The 26,405-nt window shown below is 41.1% G+C and overlaps 1 protein-coding gene across 10 annotated transcripts in view; it reads left to right on the top strand.

The window, feature by feature from the left end:
* Positions 1-26,405, top strand: part of msi2b (musashi RNA-binding protein 2b) — a 283,431-nt gene that overhangs the window by 244,943 nt on the left and 12,083 nt on the right. For 3 of the 10 annotated variants that reach the window (XM_085288473.1, XM_085288475.1, XM_085288476.1), the window contains exons 11-12: positions 14,280-14,399; positions 23,544-23,723. In XM_085288473.1, the coding sequence (XP_085144599.1) occupies positions 14,280-14,399; positions 23,544-23,723 (300 nt within the window). The remainder of the gene's footprint in view (positions 1-14,279; positions 14,400-23,543; positions 23,724-26,405) is intronic. The other 7 variants (XM_085288477.1, XM_085288478.1, XM_085288482.1 and 4 more) reach the window with 4 other exon arrangements.

The following is a 26,405-nucleotide window of genomic DNA, read 5'->3' as shown; positions in this document are numbered from 1 at the left end:
TGGCATAGGATTGAAGCGATGAGAAGCCACACCAGTGGGAATCTGTGTTTGGCCTTGCTATCGATTTGTTTATTTATGTATTTTTAACAAGCCTTTTCTTTTTGTCAGGAACATCAGAAACATATCTTGAGCTCTTTTCAACCTCAAGCTCCACCATACTCTTAATCACTGTTGCCCACTTCACTTCATTGCTACAGTGGTTATTGTCTTTAGCTCTGGGATATCAGTCACTGTCAATAGTTCTCTGGGACTGTGGTTTTAATCAGCCTATTAAAGGGCCATCTGTTTGTATTTCATACACGTAAAAGGCTGTTTCTAAGAAGGTACTGCATTTTGTGTCTATTTTTCACAACTCTGGGGTTTGCGTGGGCTTTTGGTATTGGTTTGCTGCAGTTGGTGGATCGGTTTTCCATCTGTTTCACAATGTCTTGTTTCCATATCCCTTCATTGTCACACGCTTCATCTTTGTCAGACCTCATCCCTGATGTGTGATAGCACTGCGGTAGCCTCCATCCCTCTCCATCTCCACCAACCAGCCATGCCTGAGACAGAACAGCAAACTCCATCGTATACCTGACAGAAAATGTCATTTCAAACGCCGTAGAACAGCATGGAGCAAATTTCTCTTTCTGTGCGGAAGGAAACAGTACTTGGCCCAGCAGGTGCTTCTGGGTTCCACAGCTTCTCTTGTTACGTTGAATATGTAAATCTTTCAAGATGGCCTCATATATATATAATATATAGATATATATTCATCTTGGATTGTACTACATATGTAGTGAAATAGATTGGACAAACAAAACCAATTTAATCGGATACGGATTTTTTAGGAACTCATGGACCCAAAGAGACATTAGTGTGTTTCTATACAACCGTAAACGGGGTTGCACTTATGACCTTCCTTTTCCTGTAGGAAAACAATACAAAGGTACAGCAGCTGCAGCAGGTGGCACATAGGGAAAGAGAACTGCTGACCTTTGCAACTGGTATGATAGTGGGTGCTTCTGAAGGATGAATGCTCCCATAATCTAGAGCAGGGCCAAGCAAGCTTATGAAAAAAAAATGCACACCAGGCCATTGGCCTGAATCACCAGCTAGCTTCCCCGGGTTTAGCAACTGTCTGCTGCAGGGTGATAGAAAAGATATATAGAGCTGTGAACCTTTGAAGCACACCTGATATGCTGGCACAGAAGAGGTAAGGGGCTATTTGGTGATGTAGTTGCATCCTTTGTATACTTCAGATCAATGAGGTCTTAGAGAGAAATGGGAAGATGTGCTTGCCCCTTGTATCTGTGGTTTCATCTCTAAATCTAAATTTTAAGTAATATAGAATATATTTTGAAATGCTACGCAAGACGATGTCTGATAAGAGAAGGTCAGGTCTGTGGTGTGATTGATCAGTCAAACCTTTTTTTTTCCTGCAGCGTTTTTCATGCAGGTAAGTGATATTCAGAGTGTATTATATGTGAAAGACAAGCTGTTAATGTAAAGAATACGACAATCTCAGACTAATGCACCCAAGACTAAACACACAAAAGGTTTAATAGCCCAATGTGGGTAAAGCGAAGACACCATTGCCTTGTCTTGTATCCCAACCATTTACAATATTGACAACTTTTTTCTTTCAAACTTTCTTTGCCGTTAAACTCTTGTTTTTCTGGCTGCAGCTAATGTTTGCGTATGTGTGTGAATGCTAATAAAGATTTGGATACATTGCAGACTCATTATGAACAGAGAGCCCTCTTAAGTTTTCATACATCTTAAATTCCCATTTTTGCACACATCTTGGCTACGATACTGAAGCAGGTGGGAGGAATCACTAGCCTGAGGCTGATGTGGAGCTTACATGTGTCATGGGTACATGCAACATTGTCCTCCACAAGATCGATCCCCACTGCTTGTGTTTTTACTGCACTCGTGAGACAGCGGTACACACAGCAGTGTATCAGTAGACCAGGATTCTATTGAACTAGAATTGCACAGCAGATTGCTCCTCAGATCTTGTGACCATTTCTCTACAAGCCGGGTGAGCTGTGACCCCAGCAAGTGGTCCCACAGGCCAGAGTGAGTGCTACAGGGCTGGAAGCAGATGGCCCTCCTGATGCCACACTGACTCACAGATTGGCTTTAATTGCCAAGGTTGATCATTAGCCCAATAGGTCTGCGTAAGCCGGGGCACTCCATGAGTCGCAGGACTTAAAATAGGGCCCGGCGACGAGTGTTGTGATCTCATACACTTGAACGATCATGCACGACATATTCTGCTCCTGTGCACTCAAACTCTCAGACGCACACACAGAAGCATACAACAGACACAATTGAAAGCTCTTCGAAGCTGCATATCGGGGCAAGGGAGGTGGAGGGACAACCAGGGGCCTCTCTCTGGTTTTCTGTCTGCTTCTCTGACTCACTGTCTCCACAACAGTGCTGACTGCACATTCACACACACGTACACACACACACACCATCACACATACAGGCTCTCTGAGCTCCACAGGCCACGACTCCATTCCCAATGACAGCAGTTAGTGCGCTGCTGTGACGTCAGTGAACAGCACTGTATGTCACGCCCTGCCTACTTCTATGTGTGGAGTCATAAAGCTGGACTGCTCCCACATCAGCTTTGTTTTCCATTACCCACTTTCTGTTTCATGTACATGTGCTTTGCTGTCAGAGGTAGACACCATCGAATGCATCCATCAGGTGTAGCAGCACATTACCAAGTGGTCCTCCTGCATGCCCTGAGCACAGAGGAGGACCAGTGGGGTTTTTTGGTTTGTTTTTTTGGTTTATTGTTGTTTTGCAGTGTGATTTTACTTTCCTGTGTAGATAAAGGGATGCTGACAGATTACATCAGATGCTCACATGCAGACAGATCATAGGTCACATGCACACACATGTGTTTCCATGAGTATGTGGGCATCTGTCTCTGCGGAACCAGCAACCGCACTCTCACAGAGGCAAAGCTGAAAGGCTAGCTATTTCCTGAAAGTGGAAAAGAAGCCTCACCTCATTTGCCCAGGCCTTAACTCACCCTAGGATAGCAGACGCATCCTCACACACTGAAGGAGGCAAACAGTCTGCCACAGAGACCCATAGACTAGGTTCCTGCGGTGGGGAAGATGAGGTGCTGTAACAGGCAGAATGGCAACGCTAAAGCTCATTATGTCTCGGCTGTTATGCTGCTGGTCTTGAAATGAAACTCGAGCTGTCCTGCCTCGTACATGGATGCCACCTTCGGACGCTGCTGGAGACCAGCAACAGAACAGAAAAAGACCACAGACCTGGATGCAAACTGAGGAGTACAATATGTGTGTCTCTGAGACCATGCTCTCTTTCTACTTCCTGTTGTTTTGATGCCACCCACTGTTTGAGAGCTCCAGCGCATTGGTACTTGCTAGGACTCTACCCAGCTGTCTCCACCTTTTTCTCCATCTTTCCATCGTTCCCTCTTGCTGACTGGGCTAATAGCTCTCCAGTGGCTCAGTACTGCTCGTTTCCTAATGGATGGCTATACTTTATGCAGTATACATGAAGTATAGTATGCTTATAACAGTGCATACAGCCCTGCAAACATTGTTTGCTTCTGCAGTGATCAAGTGAAGTCAAGTGTTGCAGCCCTATTTTTGGGTCATGCCACATTTTACCCTACTTGCCCCTGGTATCTGGAGCAGTGCTAGATTGTGTAACCATGGAGCTGGCCAAAAATATAATAAGTCTGCAAAAGCTCGGGTTTAAGATCATGTTTACATATTATATCACATATTATCCTTTTATCCTTTAAATGAATTATCACTGAGAAGGCGAGTTTGACTGTACGAGATATGGTGAAGCATAGTTCAAATCCACCAACACATATTTAACTTGAATGATAAAATGACACGCAGTGCACTCTCTTTCATTTGAGAAAACCTGAAATTACCCCCCTTCATCATTCATCTGTCCGGTTCAGTACCACCCCCAGAACTGGGAGATGGGCATTAAAATGCATAAAAAATTAAGGCTGTTTACTTGGACACTAATGAGAGGAGGCTTAAGTAGTCTAGTTTAATTAGTATGATTGGCTCCACGGGGACCACACAGGCAGGGCCATAACAACTGATTCACTTGGAGCTCACAAGACCTTTTCATACACTCTAAGTGTCAGAACTGATGTCAGAGGAGATTGGACTGCAGAGACATGTTGCCTTTACTGATCCTAGGTTGGAAAGGAGCACTGCAGTTAAATGCACTGAAGCAGACCATTACATAAGCACTACTGCAAGGTCAGACATCTGTGTCCTTCCTGTCTGTCTCTCTCTATTTAAGTCACTATCCTAAACTGCCTTGGTATTAAGGTTGTGAACCGAAAACCCTGTCTCATTCTGAAAACCAGTTTCACAATTTCCTCGACCAAATGGATTTAAATGTCTCTGCCTTATCTATCCTGGCAGATTTCTCTTCTGTTTTTTTGAAATGCATTGTTTCTGTCCCTTATTGTTTCATTCTCCAGTGCTTCATCTTTAACTGCTGCAGGTGTGTGAGTGACTGGGAGTTATATTGAGGCTTGTGTGGAAGCCCAATGTGTTTATATCAGTTGTGCAGCATAGGAGCAGTTTCCTTTATACTGAAGAGCACGGGAAGTAGTACAAAGAAGAGGTCGAAAGTGCGGCTACACTTCAATAAAGAGCCTAGTTTGTCCTCTTTGATGCTATGCTGCCATGCACTTCAGCTACAAAGAAACAGCACTCTTGTCACTGAGAGCTAAAAGACTAGAAGTAGAAGACTCTGAGCTCTTCCTGAGCTCACGGCATAACATCACATTGCAATGTCACAATCACTCACACACCGTTGTACAGCTGCATCGGTTTCTTCTGCTTTTAATTTATGAATGATTTCTAAATATGTAAAGCTGTAGGTGTGCAATGTGGATAGTGGGCAGTTTTGACAGACGGCTGCATGGGTACGGACACTCCTCTTCAGCTGGAAGGCTTCGGATTGAGCCCCCTTGGCAGCAGGAATCCACCCTACTGAAGTGTCCTTGAGCAAATCACTTAGACACTGCTAGCACAAGTAGGCTAGTCTGTAGCACACCCGTTCCTCACCTCTGACCTTCTCATGAAGAGCAGTAATTTCCCAACAGAAAGATACATTATATGTTTACCACTGCTCTCCTGAGATTGCAGATTTGTCTTTTCAGTGCGTTATGAATTAAAAGATGTTGGGTTCTAAATTATTTTAGATTGTTTTTGTTTCAGGTGGCAGAGAAGATGTGATTTAGTTATGACTAACAGAATCTGAGATTTTTATTTATTTTGTTTTTTTATTGCTTTGCCTCTGAAAGATTACCCAGATTAAATTTTAACACATATGCATCTCCTCTCGGGCCTCATCATTTGGTCAAAAGACAAAAGATACGTGTGCAATTACCAGCGTAAAGCCAGGCTTTGCTGAGGTCTGGATTCACTCCTCTTCTCTCATTGACTCTTTCTTTCCCCCATCAGATGCCATCATTGGCAAAGGATCAGTGTGCCAAATTGTTTCATTACTTACAGAAATCATTACCTTTGGTTTAAAAAAGAAAGTAAGAGGGAAACACAAACGCAGATATATTGACCTGCACATACGCAGATATATAAATGAAGTCAGGTGTGACTATATGACAGAGCAATTGACTGTTCTTGTACTGTAGAGATGTGGGCAGTCTTGGTGTTGTAGAGCCTATGTATTGCTGCTGTCTGCAGTGAAGAAGTGCAGGCTATATGTATGTATATGCTGAATGCCTGTGGTATTGTGTATATCCATTTTTAAATCCTCTCTAAAGCATATCATTCAGTGCTGTGTTGCAACTCATTTTTCCCCTTTGGAGGAGGCACCGGACTATCCTGTCATCACTCTCTTTTATTGTCATAACTGTGCACTCTCAAAAATAAATTACCTCATTGTACCACTTGACAGGCGGTGCTTATTTTGTACCCTGTGGTTTTTACTTTACAGAGAGCAGTCTGTTTCCAAAATCTGACCTTTAAAAAAAAGGTTCAAAACTGGGTCATACTGACCACGCAATGCTGTATCTATTTAAGATCTGCATCCAACTTGGAATCACCAAGACCTGAGGAAACTTCAAATCCAACATTTCTAATCTCTGCACCACATTGCAGAATTACAAAATTGTCAAAATGTGTTCAAATATTTAAACCATTTATTTTTTATGTGGCTGACTGACTGTTCTCCCAATTTTATACCTTTAAATCTTTTAGACACTGTGAATGCATGCACCTACTTTGGAAAATGTGTCATTTTGTGAACATCAGGAAAAGTACACAGTAAAGTCTAACTGCTTATATTATATTATGATATCAGCTGTTTGATGATCTGTCATTACTGGCATTTGTATAGTGACTGAAACACTTAAACAGTGCATGAATGCATCACACGATTAAAATCCACTTATAGTCAATCCTATGCCAGAGTGTAACTCCAGTTGCTTTTGACGATAAGGATTTGAGCCTATAGATGCACACTGCTATTTTTAACATGTCACCTCTTACTTTAATATTGTTTTATTGAGCTGGCTCCATAATAGTTTAGACTAAACAAAGCTGGATGCAGCTATACTATGTGGCACCGGTGCAAGATTCGCTTCCCTGCATTTAGTTTGTAAACATGAATTTTGAATCGTTAAATTCAGCTGAGATATTTGATTTCGAAAACTTGTTTTTTTAGAATATGTCTTTTATTGATGCTGTAGGCTTTTTATAGCCTAGTTTTGCCAGGCAAATGAGCAAATGTGAATTATTCTGGGACCTCTCAGTTCTGTTTCACTTTCCAAAATGACTCTGGGTGGGTAGACTGAAACCAACCAAGGCAACATAACTTGTGATATACCGCTTATCAAGAGAAAAATATAAACAGACAACAATTGGCAACAAATGCTGGGACTGTACTCTGCCAGAGTGAACAAAGTACCAGTAATATTTGCAGACTGCCATTTGAAAAAATGTCATTTTATTAAGCTTTCACACTAGACTATCTGTTACAAATCAGCTGATCCAAGAAAATGTTACTAGATACTAAGATACTAGCCTGTAGACCTAAGGGAAATAGCTGTAGGGAAATAACAGATGGGAGGAATAAGGCATTATAAGACAATAAGGCAAGAAACTCTGTCACTGTCTGTGTAACCATTTCTCCATCCATCCAATATCCCATCAAGTTTCCTAACCACTTATCTGGCTTAGGGTTCGATGGAGCATCATCTAAGTGATTATTTACCCGTTTAATTCTTTCATCCTGTAACGATTCTGTTTGAAACCTTCGTCGTGGAGCTCTGTGTTCTCCTTTGTCCTTTGTGGCGCATGCACCGATTCCAAGCATTGAAAGACACCAGACATAAACACGGCGAGATTAATTTGAATGACTGACATGCAACCCAGCTCTGTTAATCAAGTTATGCTTACTCTGATTAGGACTTTAATGTGAGTAAGATAACCTGGTTAAGGTGTTTACATGAGAGTTGCAATAATATGTGTATTGCATTAGTCTGGTTATAATTGAATTACTTGTGTGCATGTAAATGCTCTTTCTCTCTGTCTCTCTGGCTCATTTCCAGACCCTAGCCTCTGCATTGTAAGCGAGGGGAACTCTCTGTGTGTACTGTAGGTCTCCTCTGATCAGAGGAGAGGTGAGACGTGAGCATGTGTGCAGCAGTTCATATGAAAGCCACCTGGCTCTCTCCAGCTCTGTGATTTATGCCTTTGATAACAACAACCCAGAGATGCTTTCAACAACAACAAAGTCACACTGACGGATGACAACAATAGGACACTTGTCAGTCTGGAGATGAAAAGATGTCTTGCTAGGTGGCTGTCTCTTTGGTAACTTTGATAAATATTTTCTTTCTTTTTGTTTTGTTTATTTGTCTCTATATGTTTCTCTATATCTTATCAAATGTTATTGATGAAGCAAAATGTGTAGTGGAGTCAGTTTTCCATTTCTGACAGAATGCCTCCCTCAACCCATGACAAGGCAGCCGTGTGCTTCACTGGCCCGGCTACAACTTCTGTTGTACTTCTTAGTGTCTTACAGTGAACTTCTTATAGGTCATTTACAATTTCCTTTTCTTTATTTTACAATGAATTTGCTAAGATCTCTTCCATGAGTCATCCTTTTTATTATTAAGACATAGGTGTCAAACTCTGGCCTGCGGGCCAAATTTGGCCCGCAGCCTAATTACAAATTATTATTAGAGCTGGCCTACTGGTATTATACAGCTAATATATATATTGTTTAGTATTAAGCGTTGTTTGTTCCATATTCAGATTTTCAGCAAAGTTTGAGTCCATAAGGAGAGATTCATTCTTAAATCTGGAGGAAGATTTTTTTTTCCAATAAATATTAATGTTAGCCCGCGACCTTGTTCCAGTTTTGAATTTTGGCCCACTGTGTATTTGAGTTTGACACCCCTGATTTAAGACATACAAACTACTGAGCAGTGTAGACCCCTCTATGCAAAGCAGCGCTGAGCGTCAGCTAAACCAAATTTATTCTGAATAAACTAAATAAAAAAACTCAACAACACTCAAATGATGCAAATGCAATTCAGAAACATAACCAGAAGGCCACTCTGAGCCCATCTGCCACCAAAACGCTTATACCCAGTTTCACAGAAGAAAATGATCAGGCTTCACCAGGCTTTCTTTGGCCATGTTACACCTCTCCTCCATGTGTCCATAACATGTGATTGTTTGTTTGCTTAGGTAATTACAAAATCAGGTTAGTTTTGATGAGAATCAGCATCAATCAAAAAGGAAGTTCAACCTAAAATTACAGAGACACACATTCTTTATCTACTTTCTTTACTCCAAATCTGTTGAACGGTTTACATTTACGCTTCAAATGTAGAAATATTCTCCTAAATTTCACCCAACTTTACAGCAGATCAATTTTAGATTAAAGTGCAGATGAAAATTGCTGCTTTCAGCTATTTTTTAAATTTATTCTTATTATTTATTTAATATATTATTATTGTTTTATAATTATTTAGCCTCTTGTTTTCTGGGTTGTTACTTCTTCACCTCTGTTTGAATTATGAACATGTCCTTAATGCAACTTAATATTTTGATTTATTTGTAAGATTTCCTTGAACTTTGAAGCGACCCATAATTTCTTTATATTTTGGATTAGAAAGGCCATACTTTCATCTAGTTTTTCCTTTTTTAGTGCTCTGCAGGCTTTTTGAAGTTGTTTCAAAGTTGTTCTTTGAATATTGGCTGCTTTTTAAATCATTTTCAGTCCTGGCCTCGTACCTTAGAGGGGAATGTTTTTTCAAGCTGTTTTTTAACCTTTCAACCATACAAAGTGTGTTCTACCAGCGTTAACTTGATAAATGTGTGTGGGTGTGTAACTTATCAGCTATCACTCATCAACCTCATGGTTATTGAAGCACTACCAAAAAGGTAGTCTATACTACTATGTGAATTCCATAAATTTAAGGTTTTCCTACTTGTTTAAACCCGATGTGTGAAAAAGGAATCCACTGTGATGCTAATGATAGTCTGCGCTCTCGTACCTGTTTGTAAAAGTTGGTTTTGGCCTTAAAATTAATGCAGCAATTTATCAGAGATGTGCAGCACGGAAGGAGAGTTAAAGCATACAGGTGGTTCACACCAGGCAATTTACTGCATTTTAAAATGATGCAATCCATACATTACTAAAACTACTGTTAAGACATATATTGTATTTTAATGTATATAATGTAATGTATTTTTGGCCTTCTTAAGTGGCAATTAATCAATAAGTGAATATTTTGAAAAGGAAGATTGTTTTTTTTTTATTTGCATGAGATTTTTTTTTTCTTGTTAAACCTTCACTTTATTAACACTAACAAAATCAAATGTGTCATTTTATTGCTCTGTTTCTGTATTTACCTAAATGAGGAGATTTATGGGGGTTTTTTCAAACCAGAATTCCATGAAAATGAATGGCACACCAGAGTCCTGGCCTTATGTCTCCCTCTATTTCTCATTATCTTTGTCCTTTCCTCTCTTTGTCTTCTACTGATGTGTGCTGGTATTCTCGGTTCATCTGTCTCACTCATCAGCGCTCTTCGCTGTTCATCTGTCTTACTCCTTCTGTCTGCCCTCCGAAATCGGCTGTGGCAGGCTGAAAGCCTTGTTCGCCGGCCCCTTTTGTCGAACCAAGCTACTGTGTTAAGCATCTTAGCATGAAAAGTCTGCTAGCCAGCGAGCTAATCCTGGTTAGCTGCTTGTCTAATCCCAAATTTAATGTTAAAATCTTGAAAACACTGATGCAGAGCAATACTAACACTTTCTAAAGAGACCATGTTTATATATTGTATTGACAGCATTTTAGATTTCCACTTAAAAATTAAGTTATAGTGTTGTTGGTTTTAATAGTTTTCAGTTTCATAAAGATTTTAAAGTTTGAGCATATTTGATCCATATCCATAGAAGCATCCTCCGTCCCTGGGTTCCTCCTGTGCATTAGTCAGTTGACACTCTTCTTATAGGAGAAATGAGGAGAGTGCTCTGTGACTGATGGAGCTGCTTTGTCAATGACAGGGGAGCTGCTGCTGGCAGTTTTGGGCCAAAGAACAGTGCAGATTACATTAACATCAGTCAAGCTGTTGTCAGACTAGTAGGACATAAATAGGACCTTATTGATGCATAATGCAACAACTTTTCATTGTGACGTTCTCTGAGTAATGGGTTCAGAAAGTGAGTCTGTGGCAAGAAAGGCAGTGTGCCAGAAAAGATCTGCAGAGATGTATCAGAAATGGCGCATTGGTTAAGTTGAGATCAAGTCGAAAAAAGAGTATTGTCTGGATAGATCGATATTTAAGAGTCAGCATGAATCAGCTGACTTAGGGTTAGCTTGAAAACATGGCAACATCAGGCAAAAAGAGGCACATCAGTGTTTTTAGAAGTGGCGAGAATTAATTTTACTAACCACTTCTCCTAATTTTTTTCTCCTTTGCTGGATATCATATTACTGTTAAAGGGCTTTGACAGTTTGTAATAGAAAAAACAAAACTGTTGACCCAGACTCCAACAAGCAAAAATCCCAGAAATCCTTGACAGAAAAATTGCACTGTGCGGTTTGATCACCGCTGACACTGCCCCTACTGCGCCTCTCCACCTACTTCAGTACAGTCAACTTCACAGAGACTCACAAAATACAGGTGCAGCTAGAAGAGGAGCTGCCGTGCACCCAAGAAAAATGCCACTTCATAGACATAAAGTAGTAAAGTATAGTGCTCTGGATCCACGTTTTGCACCTTCAGCATAGATCCAATGATGTGACGTATTTGATATGGTATTCTGTTTACTGAGTTCCTTTAACCAAAAGTTCATTTTATGCAGTGAATGATATGTTTACATGCTGTATATCATGGTGGCAGTTCAAGCAGAAGAAATTATTAGAAGTTAATGTGAAAGTTCTAAAGGAAAGACTTGCATGGTCAGGTAAGACTTTAAGTTAGCATTACTACAGAGAATAATAACTAAGGAGTTTTGACAAACTGTAGTTGTACATATAAATATTTGAGACCATGCAATCCTTTTGTTTAGCAAGAGCCAGCGTCTGGCAGTTTTGAAAGTCCTCATCTTTCTTTAGGTCTAATCTTTCTTCCTTCTCGAGGAAGCATTCTCGAGGAAGGCTGAATTTCTGTGAGGAGCGAAAGCTGAGGACAGTTCCCTGGAGTCCGGACAACCAAGGCCCCCGGGCCTCCACAGCTCATAAACAGATGTGTCCTTGTCCCCAGCCAAGCGCAGCCACTCAAGTGGCAAAGCAGGGGCCCAATAATTGTGAAGAATAGAAAGCTAAATATTGGCTTTATCTCCTCAGTAATAAAAGGGCCATGAAATTGATTTAATGCTGCAGCGCTTCTCTTGGGTGGCTTCTTACAGCGTGAGCACAAAACAATGAGCAGCAGCCATCTATTAATTAACCCACCTAATCCTGCAAAGTTAATCTCTCACCACAACTTTGCCCGCAACTAACTTCCAAGCCAGTGGGTCTATTGGGGGTGTCATGACAATGGCAGTGAGGGGAAGATAGATTCAGCACTTAGGAAAAAGGGAGCGAGAGAGAAAGAGGTGGAGAGTGCACTGTTGTGCACATCAACCATGAGGGACATTGTAAGTGGAAATTCAGGGGTGCATGGCCGTCATTAGCATAGCTTCAGTCGATTTGTGTTTTAGTGAAAAGAGGCGGAGATTAGCTCTTGGAGTCGTTTTCAGGTGTGCTGCAGCTGCAGTAGCGTAGGCGGGGTGGATTTAAGTTGCCTTTTTTGTTGTCTTTTGTGTGTCCTTTTTCTCCTTTCACCATGCTACCTCAGTCTGTTATTCTCTCCTGAGCTGTTAGATATTCGGGGGAAAAGTGGCATTTCTTTTTCTTCTTCACCTGCCTACCAGTCGCAGCATGATGGCACCTCACACCCAACTCGCACATTCATGGTCATATTGTGTCGACAGAGTTGTGAATTACCTCCTTCTCGGGCGGCTGATGAAAAGCTATGTGTTTTTCTCTTTGGCTGCAGCTCATCTGACCCTGCCCTCTCACCTCCCCCCCATCCCTCCCTCTGTCTCATCAGTCTTTTGTGTGAGTCCCTCTTCGTGGAATAGCAGTACAAGGCTGGCTCGGAAAATAGGTCACCCGCTGGTGCTCCTCTCACCTCTACAGCATTCAAAAAAAATAATCCTCTGAGGTATCTTGTGCCATTTTGTAATGTCTAAACCACAGTCTCCAGAATATAGCCAGAACACACAAAAAACACACATGCACACATATCAACTAAAGGAGGGGGGGAAAAAATCAAGAAAAAATCCAATTGAGGGAATTTGGAGATCATTTCTTTGCTAGTGAGGAAAGCATTTCCTGTGGAGATAATTTTAGGAGGCTGATTAGGCATAGAAGGTGTTGAGCCCAGAGTGAGGAATCTCATCACCCATACTAATGACATGCCATTCCTGTGCTGAGAGCCCAAGCCCTGGGCATGGACTAGTCTCTGTCAGCCACCTCTAGCTACTGTGTTCATTAAGGCCAACAATGTAATTACAATTCACAGATACTGTGTTGGCTTAATTACAGTCTGATTATTAGGCTGATATTTGTTGGAATAATCAGACCCTTTAAAAGTGGATTTATATTTGCATGGAATTAAAGCCTTGATTTTATTAGTGTATCACAAACTGCCTGATTTCTGAGTGAGTGTATGCTGTAGATGTGGTTTAAAGTGGCGAGCTTAAAGAATCTCAGCGTCGGGGTATAAATGTTTACATCAGTAAAGTATTTACATGAGAATAAACAAACACAAAAGACTTCTTCAGTCTTCACATAAGCTCACAGATGGAAATCTCTGAGTGACAAATCATCCAAGAGATGCCTTCGTCTGATTGTGGGAAATGTTTTTCTCTGCTACATATGTTCCACCTGAATAGCCAGACAAAAAAAATCAAAATGTGGACTGCATTACAGTGGATTATTCTGATTCCATAGACACTCACTGTAATTGGGAGCACTCCCGAACAAAATGCAGGGATGGTCCCCAGAGGTAGGGCCATTATGCCCATGTCTATGCAGCTCAGAAGTGGCTATAATCTTTCATCCAAAGCATGTGACATAAACACCCCCAGAGCCAAATTCTTCCACTAATGTAATCAGAGATCTTACACGGGTTTGTGCTGTAGCTGAATACAGTCCTACACATTTGCAGAAATGTACCTTTATATAGTTTGAAGTCATACATTTTTCATATATTCATTCTTACATGTATCGTCATCAGCATATTTTTCTGTATGAGTCCAAAGATATAGTCTTTACAGTAAGAGGATGTGGATTATATTGCTAAACATGACATTTTGAATACATAGAAATCAAATGTTGTGTATACGAAACAATTTGGAGATTGTTTATTTGAGTTACAAGGTGATTTGTTTAAAATCTCAACCTTCTCACGTGCCAGGTTGGATTTGACAGAGCTGACCTATGTGTCTCTATTTTTTCCCAGCTCGTTTTATTCCGTGAGTTGCTCGTGGCTATCGTTTTGTTTCTGTGTGTGTGGATCGAGCAGGTCTGCGGGGTTTTGAATCTCACTCTGTGTTCTGTAGGAGACTGCTGACAGATGTCGACCTAACACGAGCCCCTGTCTGTGAAAGCTATAGTTTTATCCTGTAGCTCAGCACTGGTATCAACATTCTCCTGCAGCTTTGGGAGGTACTCATCTCTGTGCACGAAGTGATGTGCGTGTGTATATGTGTGTGTATATGTGCCTGCAGGCTTCCCAGCGACAGCATATGGACCGGTGGCGGCGGCGGCAGTAGCGGCAGCGCGTGGCTCAGGTAGGGGGGCCCGTGGAAGAGGCGGCTACTTGGCGTACCCACAGAGCACAGGGCCAGGTAAACGCTCTGTCCATGTTCTGTGTGGCTGCTGCTCTCTTCAACTTCTCCTGCTCTGCTTCTCCCCATAGACATAGTTCCCTCAGCCCCCAACACACTTGGCAACATTTTGAATTTAGGCTCACATACATATTTAATCCAAAATATCTACATACACATCCTTTCAGACATAGCCCTAGCCGCTCCAGATCCCTCTAAAACATGAACCGGCAGCTTTAATTCCAATTCTCTCATCTGGAAGATTTTTAAGGGCTGATGACAAAGCACGACAAATTTTAATATGAATTCCGCTCATGTATGATAACATAGCTCTGTTTACTTTTGAGACAGTAAAAGTCTTCCCAGGAGGAAATTTCTGAAGCAAAACCTTAATGAAGAGGCGATCCGCGGTCTAAAACATCTGTACTCGAAGCTCTCAGGGTTTTAGCATTAATAAGAAATGGTTACACATGCAAGAAAATCTGATCTTAAAGCAGCTTAGGGCAAATAAAAAAAGTCTTTCCTTAATATCTTCTTCTGAGAGTATGTCTATAAATATTTTCAGATTCAAAAATTGAGAATATTGTAACCCATGAAGCTAGGTAATGAATTTCCAGTTTGTCTCAGTATTAAACTACCCGAATGGACATTTTCCTTTGCCTCGTCCAGATATTTGTCATTTAGGTTAAACTAAGTTGCGTAATGTTTGGTCTAATGGTGGATTGTCTCTTAAAAGAAATAAATGAGGAGAAAGCAGTGGAGTACAGTAATGGCAGTCATTTTTGCTCCCAGACACTTTTCTTACAACCTGATCATCAAAGCACCGTGAACCTCGGGTGCCTTTGTGATCACCGTTGTGTCGGTTCTTTACGAACGTCAGCTTATCCTGTGTTGCTCTATATCTGTAAATACAGACGTTTAATAGGGAAATTGGAAAGATTAGTCGGTGCTTTAGCTGCCTGCTTGTAGAGATCAACTTTAAGTACACACGCACTCGAGGAAAGCGTTCTGACAGCACACACCCCATTCGCAAGCAGATGAATATCTGCCAAGAGATTTGTACCAAAAAAACAGGATGCAAGTTTCTTTCTGTCTTAAACAGCATTGATCAACTTGTCGGCTTCATTTAGACATCCTGTTTTTTCCCCCACCCTTACAACTGTAGATCATTCAATAGCTGTCAATAATAGCTCCCCTGACTGAACACACAGCCTCCAGGCAGTGAGGAAAAACTGTCTTTCCTAATCAGACATACTATTTGAAGCTTGTTGGAGCAAATGTGTTTTAATTGTAACTCAGATGTTGCCTGGTTTGTGCAGTGGCTTACAGATATAAAGTCAGGAGACAATTGGTGTTTAATGACATGTGCTGTGATGTGAAATGCACACTATTGCACATGAGCACACTGACAGCTACAGTACGGGCGCACACTACCTGCACGCACGCACACACGAATGCAGACAAGCAAGCTCACGCTCTTCTTCTCATTTGAACTTAATTCAAATCAACAGAGGGAACACTGGAAGCCAATCAGATGCTCTTTCTCTCACATCAAGCTATTTGATTTTGTATTTTGAAAACAAAGAACTTAACCAACAATTGCAATGAACATCACTAAGAAGCAGGAATGTTGATTTGGGGTTAGCAGCAGCCAGGAAGCAAGAGACGTGATGGCAGCTATTATGTACAGTTTAATTCTGACAGCTGCAAATGGAAGGGAGACAAGTAAATGATTATGAACAGGGGCGAAGGGGGAGGGGTGTCAGAGTGAAAAACAGTGACATCATGGGCCTGTTTTAGAGTACTTAAACAGCCACGAGACAGTTTAAGGAGAACTCTTTAGAAAAATGGCAGAATGTGTCTGAAAAGCAGAAAATGGAACAACAATAATAACAGCAGCAAAATGTGGAATATGAGCATAATTTGACTGAGCTCATAAAATGTCAGCAGATCTAAAACAGCTGTATTCTGTTTTATTGTTGCCATTTAGTATCCGCTCTGTTCTCGGGAGAAAAACTTAACAAATGCCTCTTGACGATCCAACGAGAGCAGCTCTCCATCTCGTGGCTTTGAGTCGCAAATGATTTATTAGAAGTCCTCAAGATGACGCCATTAACACGCAGCGTGGAATAATACATGGAGTGCTCTCCTCTCTGCGCAGACACAAACCAAACAGAGGACACAGGTTGTTTAGACTTGACCTTCCTCTCTGTTTGTGTCATCTGGGAACGTTGCTGCATCTCCATCCCGTCGTAACATTTAATTTGCAGCACGCTCGGCCCGGGGTGTCAGTCCAGGAATAGCAATGCTCTTGCTTTCATTTTTGCTAAATTCTCCACGTTTAGTGCAGACGTACATGTGGATTCCATGTGCTTTGACTCCACCTACAGTTTCCATAGAGCACCACATATTATATATGTGCTTGTGGACTTTGACCCAGGAGGAGAGAAGAATTGGCGATGATATTTCACCTGAACCGGATGCCACAGGCTTTAAATAAAAGTAAAAATGCACACTTGATAATCACGAGATATAAGTGGAATGCTACAGGAAAGCTTTTTGTGTAGGTCGAGGCTTGTTTGGAGATTGGCAGCGATACACAAAGAGAGTGTTGTGAAAATGAGGAAGACATTTTCCATCAGTGACAGAGGGCACTTTCGCCCGACTCCCAGTGCTCAGCAGACAGAATGACAGCATGCTGACCTCTCTCTGTGCGACAGACCACTGCTGATGACAAGGTGTATTTTGGATGGCAGTGGCCTGCTTCCTGCAGGAAACCATAGACACAGCTAAGTGGGCCTGTGCCACTTTTTCTTTGATCTATTACCATGTGTTTTATTGCTTAATCTTATTTTTTTTGCACTATATATTTTAACACTACTGCACTACCTTTCTTGCCTGTTTCCAGGCAATAAAAACTGCCAGTCAGCAGGGGGGGAAAATAAAACACAGAGTTAACGGTTACTACTCAGACAGGCTAATAAAAAGCAAAAGCAGTGATTGGTGTAATTCCAAATGGGTTTTTTTGCAAAAGGTTGGTGTTTGGTGTGCATTTGAAGAGGTGGGTTTTTTTTGCTACTCTGATCCCCATCAGGTAGTATCTTGCACCTCTCAAGTGCAACAACGCTTGAGGGGTAGTCTTGATGTGTGTTTTTGGGGACGTTTGAGAAACTAGCTTCAGGCGAGAGGTAGATCAGAGAGATGTGGCTACTTGACAGAGTTTACCATTGCCTGGAGGTGGAAAGGTGCCAGTCCATACTTGGATTTTTAGGCTGGTATCAAGCTATGACTGGGTGCCAGTGGAGGTTTTAAAAGGCAGTCGTATTGTAGCAGTTGGAAAGGCTGAGCATCTGTATATTAAGGCTAACATTGAGGAAATTACTTATTTGCCTGTATTTTAAACACGTACACTTTAACCTCTGCTGTGTATGTGAAGAACAAACCAGTAAATAGAGAAAAAGAGCCATTGTTGCCACAGTTATTGAGACCGACAGGTAGTTTATTGGGGAACTGAATGGTAAAAATTAGACATACATGTCAACAACAACCTGACCATTGAAATGCACGCTGAGAACATCACTCTGAATATTATAAATGGATATCTAACAAATAAAACACGTGGAGAAAGTTAGTAATTTAGCCATTCTTTTTAAGGTCTTCTTTCCTCCTCATTGTGGTACTCTTTCTCCATTTTAAAGTAGACTTATGTGAAATCTCCTGTGCGCTGTCAGATGAAAACTGAGAAAATGCAACTGATGCAGATGGTTCTGACAGTCCAGGGAACTTCAAAGGTCCCAGTGTACTCTGGTTGAGTGTTTTCCTGAGTCCCTCTGAGCTTTCTGAGAAGCTCAAATGTCAGTCTCAGATCTCTGCTCTACCTGCAGTGTACACAAAGCACATCTAACTGCATTTACAGGTCTGGGTACTTGCTATGTACAGTATGTCTGACTTGACTCAGGTGCTCGAAACTGAAATAGAGTGGCTGTGGCCAGCCCTATGAATAAATTGTGCTGCAGTATAAATTGCAGAGGTGGCCCTGCCAGTTTTATTGGGATTTAGGATAGTCGTCACATCATTTAAAACCCATTCCTCCCCTCAGTTAGCTGCTCCTCTTCTTTGTTCTGATCTCACGTTTTCTCATCTCACTTCTCCTTCCACCTCTTTTATTTCCCAGCGATTAAAAGAAAGGAAAAGTGACAGTCATTTCCAAGTTAAGATTATTATCAATTTCCTCCCAACAAGCTCTGTGATCTTCTGCAGTGCCTGAGAGGAGAGTAGGACTGGCTATGTGCACGAGGCTTAATCAGTCTGGCTCTTAGTGAGCATGGGTCCATTTGTCCCAGATGCTAATCTGCAGAGCTCAGCTCTGAGGCCAGAAGCACTTTACATGTATTTGCTGCAAAATAACATGAGCAGGCATGCCAAGCCCATCCTGCTCGGGTTTTTGTCTAAGGCCCAGGGAAAGATTTGACACATCGGGGAGGGCAAAGCGTCCCTTTGCACCTCCACCACAAAGCGGTGGTTCACAGCTGTGGGGAGCAGATGCTCTGAGGTTACAGGCACAGGCCTTCGGGGACATCACCGCTCTGCCCTCCAGGGGCTGCATACATAACACACTCTTCAAAGAAAACTTAATGCTAGGAAGGTATTTTGCTGTCAGTTCTGTGACTTCAGCTTAGAAATATAGTATGTGTTCGATACGATAGTGCATTATGTGGTTATTGCAGAACACTGCAGAATGCTTACTTTGCAAAAAGAAGCGCATAGTTTTCTCCACACTGTGTGGCTACATACTGTAGTGGTTTACATGTTCATGTGCAAATGAAAGGTTGCTGGTTTACTTCCAGTCAGAGACAAAAATCCCCTTAGAGTTGTGTTGGTAAGGGCATCCGGAGTAAAACTGCAAACTCAGACATGCGACCCTGCTGTGATGGTCCTTTGTGAACGAGGGAGCAGACAAAAGTAGCATCTGCAGTCTTTTCCACCCTAACAATAACACGTGAAATAAATGGATGTGAGATTTAGCAACCCATTAACGTACAATCTCTGAGTAAGCATTGCTCTAAGAGTCGGTTCCTCTTTGATTTATTCATATATTCTTCCCTCTGTGTCTAAATGACCATTAGACGTAGCCAGCATCGCGCTCAGATTTCACTCACAGAGAGTCTTAGATTTCTTCAGACCACTTAAGCCTGACCAGACATGTTTGAAAAAAATGTGTTTAGCCAAAAGGCCAGCGCTGTCAGCTCTGGGGCTGCTCACGATGGGATAATCTGCGCCGACTGTCGATAACCGAGCGCCCTTTCTCAGTCCCAACCAGACCCGATCCCTCACAGGTTAAAATCTGCATTAAAATCATTTAGCATGGCCTGTCTGGGCTTTGCTGCTGCAAATTATTGCAAGCGGATTTCTTTCTCTGTTGCACATTGTTTTGCCCGTGATTCTGCGCTCACACTTTCTCTTGGCGCTTGGCACTTTCCACAAGTCGTTCCCCAAGGTAAATCCATATCTCTGTTGAGTTTGCCCGTTACGGGAACGAGTGGCAAGAAAAGGCAAGAGCAGGCATAAAATGAAAAGTAAAGAAAACAGAGGCCTCAGTATGGGTGAGTAAATGCAAGAAGAAATCATCTGTTAAAATTCATTAGCCAAGCTTCTCTGAACACAAAATGACAAGACATTAAATATGTATTATTTATGAAATGTCTGTGCTCTCTGAAAAGGGTGTCTAGTGCTGTTAATTACTCAGCCATTCATTCAGAAAAGATTATTTCAAATGGAAAGTGAAAGCAAGGCTAGACAGCAAAAGAGCTGTTAGTTTCTTTCACGCTATTTTTAAATGACATTGGTGAAAATGGAAAAGCTAATTATGGTAGCTCTAAAATTCAAAGCTAATTTGAGAAGCAGCATGTCAGGTTTATTGACATCTTCTGCAGAGTGATGTGGTTTGATGGCCACCGAGGAATCTTGCTGGTGCCGCAAGGGAAAGGGAGGAGTGGCTGCATGAAAATTTCTATTTGCAGAACTTGGTGATAGATTTTTATATTCCCCGATGCCTGGTATTTGTTGACTGCGTAAATAACAGATATCTTCATGTATATTCAAAGCTTCTTGCACATGAAAAGTCAATATTTTGGTGACGATCAGAATTCCAAACAGAGGCCTTTTAGCGAACCCTTGCACAGTAGAAGATGTGGACAAAGTGTTTTCCTCTGGTTTTAAAATGAGAATGATCCCAAACTCGACAAAGACTCCTGGTAAACCTTTTCACATCCTGAAGACCCACGAGGCCATATTTTATCATCAGTCTGATTAAGGGGTTCTTTTATTTTCCAACTTGTGGGAAAAAAAAGAAGACTACTTTCAAGGTTTGTGATTCCTCCTTAAAGGCAGTCACCTGGCAAAGTGGGACTGAGAACAGGGCATTTATCCACTTAAAGAGAGCCACCCCAATGATGTCAGTAACAGATGACTGCAAGACACTCCCCTCTCTATCGCCTCACAGCCGGTTTTGGTCACTGAGGGCAGAAGGGAAGGAGGGTGGGGGCAGGGGAGATAATTATCAGTATAAATGAAGCCCTGCGAACGATTCGCACTGCTGGGTCCCCTGATATAGTCTCCAAGGCAACCTCAACACGCTCATTTGTTTTGTAGATGAGTAATTACATCCAATTAGTGGCCAGTGGAAAAAAGGAGTCCAAGAAAGGCCCATTGTTCTGGATAGATTGTGTGAATATTAATAGTGGGACGGTCTGAGGCACAGCGATATGATCGGTGATACTCATGCAGCTGTGGGCACACTCTGCCCATTCTCGTCCTGCATAACAGATCAGATAGCCACTGATGAAAATATATGGCTTTGCGAGTGTGGGCCTGCATGTTTGTGTCTCTGTTGTGCTCCTGTGCCAAACAAAGCCAGTTTCCTACCTGAGCCTCCCTCACCAACCTCGAGCTCTAAATGTTTCAGATTTTATTTGCCAGTATTTGCAGCGCCTTATTCCCTTATTTTTCTCTAACCGAGCCCTGCCCAGTTTGTGGTAATTGATACTTTTAAAGGCTAAATTGCATAAGATTGGTGTTTATTGTCCTTGGCATGTGCTTGGGTTTTTTCTTCTTCTTTTTTTAATGAATGATAAACTGTATGGATCTGCATCTGATCCTCAACCCAGTTGATTGTTGTATGTTTTTTGGCCTGTTGTGTTGCAGTTTTCCATTTATTGTTGTCGTGAGCTTCTTTGAGTATCATCCAACATCATTTTAAGACCTCTGGCTGCAACCGGTGGTTGCAGTTGTCACGTTTGAACAAATTTTCTTCCCAGTGAGCAAAAAAAGTCTTCTGTTCACATAAAACTTTAGTTTTCTGGGTAAGTAGGAAAGTTGTTTAGAAAGACACAAAGGGTCTCACTGGGTTGGAACCTCACCTCAAATTAAAGGCTTCTCGTTATTTTTCATGTCAACCCTGACCACAGGTTTAAAGATGCACCCACTTCAGCTGATTGCTTTTAATACTATTTTTGCTTCAGTAGCCCTAATACCGTAGTTTAATGTCAGTTTTGTCTAAACAATAATAACAGTAATTATCAACCTAAATCCAGCAAATCACCTACATCTACTCGAGAGTGTGCATGTCATCTACACCTTCCTAATGCTGCTACTTCTCAAGATCACACTGATTACAATATTGTTCATTTTCAGCTGCCTTTATTGTCGGTTTTATATCGTATGAAAGTGACTTTTTTTTTATTGTACACTCACAAGGCGAGTTTGCACCGTTTTAAACTGGTGATATATTTGGAATGGATTCCTTATGAATCCCTAATAACGTGGTTTGTGCTATTGTCAATGTTTTTTCCCCATTATAATTATTCCATTGATCCAGCTTTTCCTCATTAGCAAGGCCAATCAATTTTCAGTGACATTTTTCTAAGTGAAGTAAATGGAATGATTGCTTCTTGAGCTTTGTTCAATGTGTCAGGCTTTATGTGACGTACGTGGGAAGCCTGCCCTATTTGGAGCCTATAATTTGATGAGTGGGCAGACAGCCCACAAGTGGTGAGATCAGAGTGCTAAAAAGCATTGGCGGGGAGAAACATGGCTGGTGCTTACTTTCCATTTGGCAGAAGTGGACTGTCTCACTCTGAATGGGTAGAGGTGAAGTGGCTTTGAATGGCTATTCGCTCCAGGACCCAAATAAAAAAACAAACACACAGCAGGGGAAACCCAGCATGGAAAAGCCGGTGTCACCAATCTCAGTCCCTGAGTAGATTAACTCTCTTATCAAAGAGGTGTGAGAAGGAGCAGTTTCTTTTAATTGCACTCTTTATATGAGCAGCTTGCCACAGATTAAGAGAACAAGCAATAAATGTCAGCACGACTTATTGCTGAATGACATTTTCTAAACTGTTGATAATCCACCATCTGTGTCAAAGAAAGAATTCGAAGAGGCCAATCTAAGACATGCTCAGAGTACTTAGTACACTTGAGAATTCTTATCATCAATAAACATGAACGTGTCTGTATCTCATTCACATAAAAAGCTTATCAGTTTTTATTGGTCCAAAAAAAAACGAGGGGTTTAAATTAATTATCGATCAGTGCGCTCTGTGTTTCTTTTCATTTAAATGACAAAAGCTTCCTCCAGGTACGTCAAGTAAGAACTGTCGGTTTGAAATGAGAAATGTATTGACCTGCTTTGACCTGATTCTTAGATTTTTTTTAATTTATTTTTTTAGCTCACTCATTAATGCTTGCAAACAAACACTGGGACAGGTCAGTTATGCAAAGCTGTGGCCTTACTGTGTATTTTGTATTTATTGCTTTTGGTCCATTTCAATTAAGTTAATGAGCAGTTTTTAATTATATCCTTTCATGGAATTATTTTATACGTCCATTATTTTCAAGTTAGTGTATATACAATATAGCTGAACATAGCAAACACGGACCATATGCCAGGGGGTCTGGCCACATGGCAGGAGCTGCTGGGGAGGGAGGGCAGGGAGGGCCAACTAAAGCAGACAAAATATAAGGATGTGACCTTAAAATGGTGTAAAGCACCATCGAGCTATGCTTATCAATCTGGACACTTTGACTATGACAATGAACAAGTTGATTTCCACAATGATGGAGTCCCCTCCCCTCCCCCTCCCCACCCTATACTGTATCTCCCAGGCCTCCCCGATTATGGGTTTTACTCTGCGCCCAGTGACCAGAGGGGGGGGCCCTGCTCCTTTGCTGACTATGGCTCCCTGGGGCCCCAAGCGGCTCAGATGCTGCACAGTGAGCATGCCACCTCCGCCTGCAACTCCCCCCTACAGCACCTACACAGCCCGGATCAATTTAAGAACCCAGGTTTGTATCTGAGCATCTATCTCATCCACATTTTGGACTTTTCAGTTTGATTCATGACATTTTTCCATGCAGATGATCTAATCTTTTTTATACACATATACATATTTTCTCTTACTTTTGTTGAGGAAAAAAAATCCCTTTGAAAAATGATGATTAAAAAATGTCTTGCTGACAAAGTAGTATTGCATGTTTTTCCTCCTTTTTTTTTCTCCAGTTTTTAATGTAGATCTTTTGTTCCTTTGTGAAGTTATGTTCCAGCCCCTGCTTGCACATAAGGGGGTCGACATATACAGAATGTAATCCTTCATTTGCATGTGAACCAAATAACTACTGATGATGTCTGAGAGTACACTGGCCACTCTGACAGAGCTCAGGTTTATGTTAATTTGGAACAGCAAAGGAGAGAGCAAGTGTGGGAGTGAGTGCCATTTTTTTTCAGTCAAGCCCTTTAGGAATTCTTAGTGTAAGAGTGATTGCCGTATTATTAGTGTGTGAAATTGGTAGAAATGCTGTACAGTGTTGAACACTTAATAGACAACTTTTTTTTTGCATAATACAGCCATTACTCCGCAACACAAGCACATTTTCTTCTTCTGTGCTTTTTTTCTGATCTTCTCTCTTATGTAATCATAGCTGTTAAAAAGCAAGGGATGAGACTAAGTCAAATGGAGTTCATGTTGCGATTTCAGTAACTGCGAGCTTTATGCAGATAAATTAAATAGAATTTCAACCTGATATTTTTTGTTTGAGAGCAGACAGGAATTTTTAATATATGCTGACTTTTAAAATAAAAGTGTTTATGTCAAATGTGTGTCATGGTGATGGCGGTCTTTTGACTGTGTTTTTACAGACAGTGTTTCTTTCATTAAATTCCTGCTTAGTGGAATATCGTCATGAGATCATGGGAACCCAGTGTATAATCATCCAATCAACCACTACTCTGGCTGTCTTTCCACCCAACAGTATAACTGTTTAAAAAAAAAAAAAAAAAAGACAAATATACATATAGAAAGCAAAGCGATTTGTCCTGTCAGTCTTTTTGGGCTGAGGTCATGAGTGCGGGCAAGATTTTTCCCCCTAATGGTTAAAGTGTTGGCCAGCTGCCCCCGGCAGATGTTGGCATTTACTACAGGCTGTCTGTGTAACCTTTAGTACAGCTAGCAGACAAAAAAATGCACAAGACGAGCCTTTTAAAGACAACAAATTACAGAGATGTGACTTTGTGGGGTTGTAAAGGAATTGTTGGAGGCTTTTGTGATAATGCTTGTACACATGAGGCAGCAACATCAGCACTAACTGTTTGAGAAAACACTTTTCTTCTTATAGATTTGCTAAGCAGCGTGGACTGTTTGATGGGATAAACATCTATATAGGAGAGGGAAAGAGCTGATTTCTTCCCATCGCTGCAAGTACACATCAATCGCCCTTGTCTGTCGATTGTGAGGCTAAGTGACGTGCTGATTTATAGTATTTGATAGGCGATTTGGAGCAGTTAAGTAAAGAGTAAAGAGGTGTTTAGGTCAAAAGTCATGTTGCCTCAGCTCTTTAGCAGCACCTAATGAATATGTCTCTGCTGCACGCATGGCCCCTGAAATATTCGTTGAGTTGTTGAAGCTGAAGCTTGTCTCACCTGAGAGGGCACGTTCAAATCCTGAGTGAGTCAGCGTAGCTTAATTGCGTCGTAGCACATGGGCGTTGTCTGTGGAATAGACTTGGAATCTGCAGCCAACCTTGAGCCTATGTGAAATTCAGAGACATTTAATTGTGGGTGTTTTGAAGGAGATAAAATTAAATCAGAATGTTTGACAAAAATGTAATTGACTTATAAATTACACAAGTATACAAAAACATCCGGAGATGGCAACTCCCACCAAGTGCATCGTTGCAGGACGTAAAAAAAATGATAATAAAAAAATAATAAAAATCTCTCTCCATGCTTTTTCATGAGATATATTATTCAATATGGTTTCTTGAAATTTTATTTCAAGGTCAACTTTGACCTTGGTGCTAACAATGAAGGTCAAGGTCAAATGCTTAGCCAACCTAGGTACTCATGCCCTCTGAGGCCTAGTATACTGTTCTAAAATTTGAAGACGATCCATAAAAAAATTGTGGGTAATATAAAGGGTTTAAAAAAAAAAAAAAGAAAAGTTTACATTTAGTGTGACCTTAACCTTAAACCAATTTTCATTAAAATTGAACCAGCTTGAGCTGTTATTGGTATCTACCGTCCCACAACATTTGAAAATGATATCTTGAAAACTTTGGACGCTAGATTGCTAACGAGCAGACAGACAAACGAACAGAACCGATTAAAAGCTTCCTCCCTTCAAAGGGCAGAAAATTAGATTTAAAGATATGAATTCTTTAAATAACTGATCGTATCTGTTACAAACACAAGATTGATCATTTTCTCTCCAATCTTTTTTTTTTTTTTTGTCTTTATGAAAAAAGGATGTATATTCCAGATAATAACAGAAAAATGCGTTACAGTGGAGTCTGGCGTTCTTTTGGCTAAATGCACAAACCACTGCAGCCTCTACATCAAAAAATTACTTTCACTGAGAGAGGGGTGAGCTGCACTCCAATAAAAATCACCAGTTACAGGAAATGAGGATTGCCATTTCAACTGGAAAAAAAAATCCTTAATTATATAATAAGCCAGCCTACTGGGGGCTGTGT

The sequence above is a fragment of the Mchenga conophoros genome, linkage group LG10 (genome assembly GCF_057382185.1).
Source record: "Mchenga conophoros isolate Kocher_MC1m ecotype Shallow Benthic linkage group LG10, M_conophoros_male_GT1.1, whole genome shotgun sequence".
NCBI classification, from domain to species: domain Eukaryota; kingdom Metazoa; phylum Chordata; class Actinopteri; order Cichliformes; family Cichlidae; genus Mchenga; species Mchenga conophoros.
Note: the sequence above shows the minus strand (reverse complement) of the source record. Positions and strands in the feature narration are given on the sequence as shown.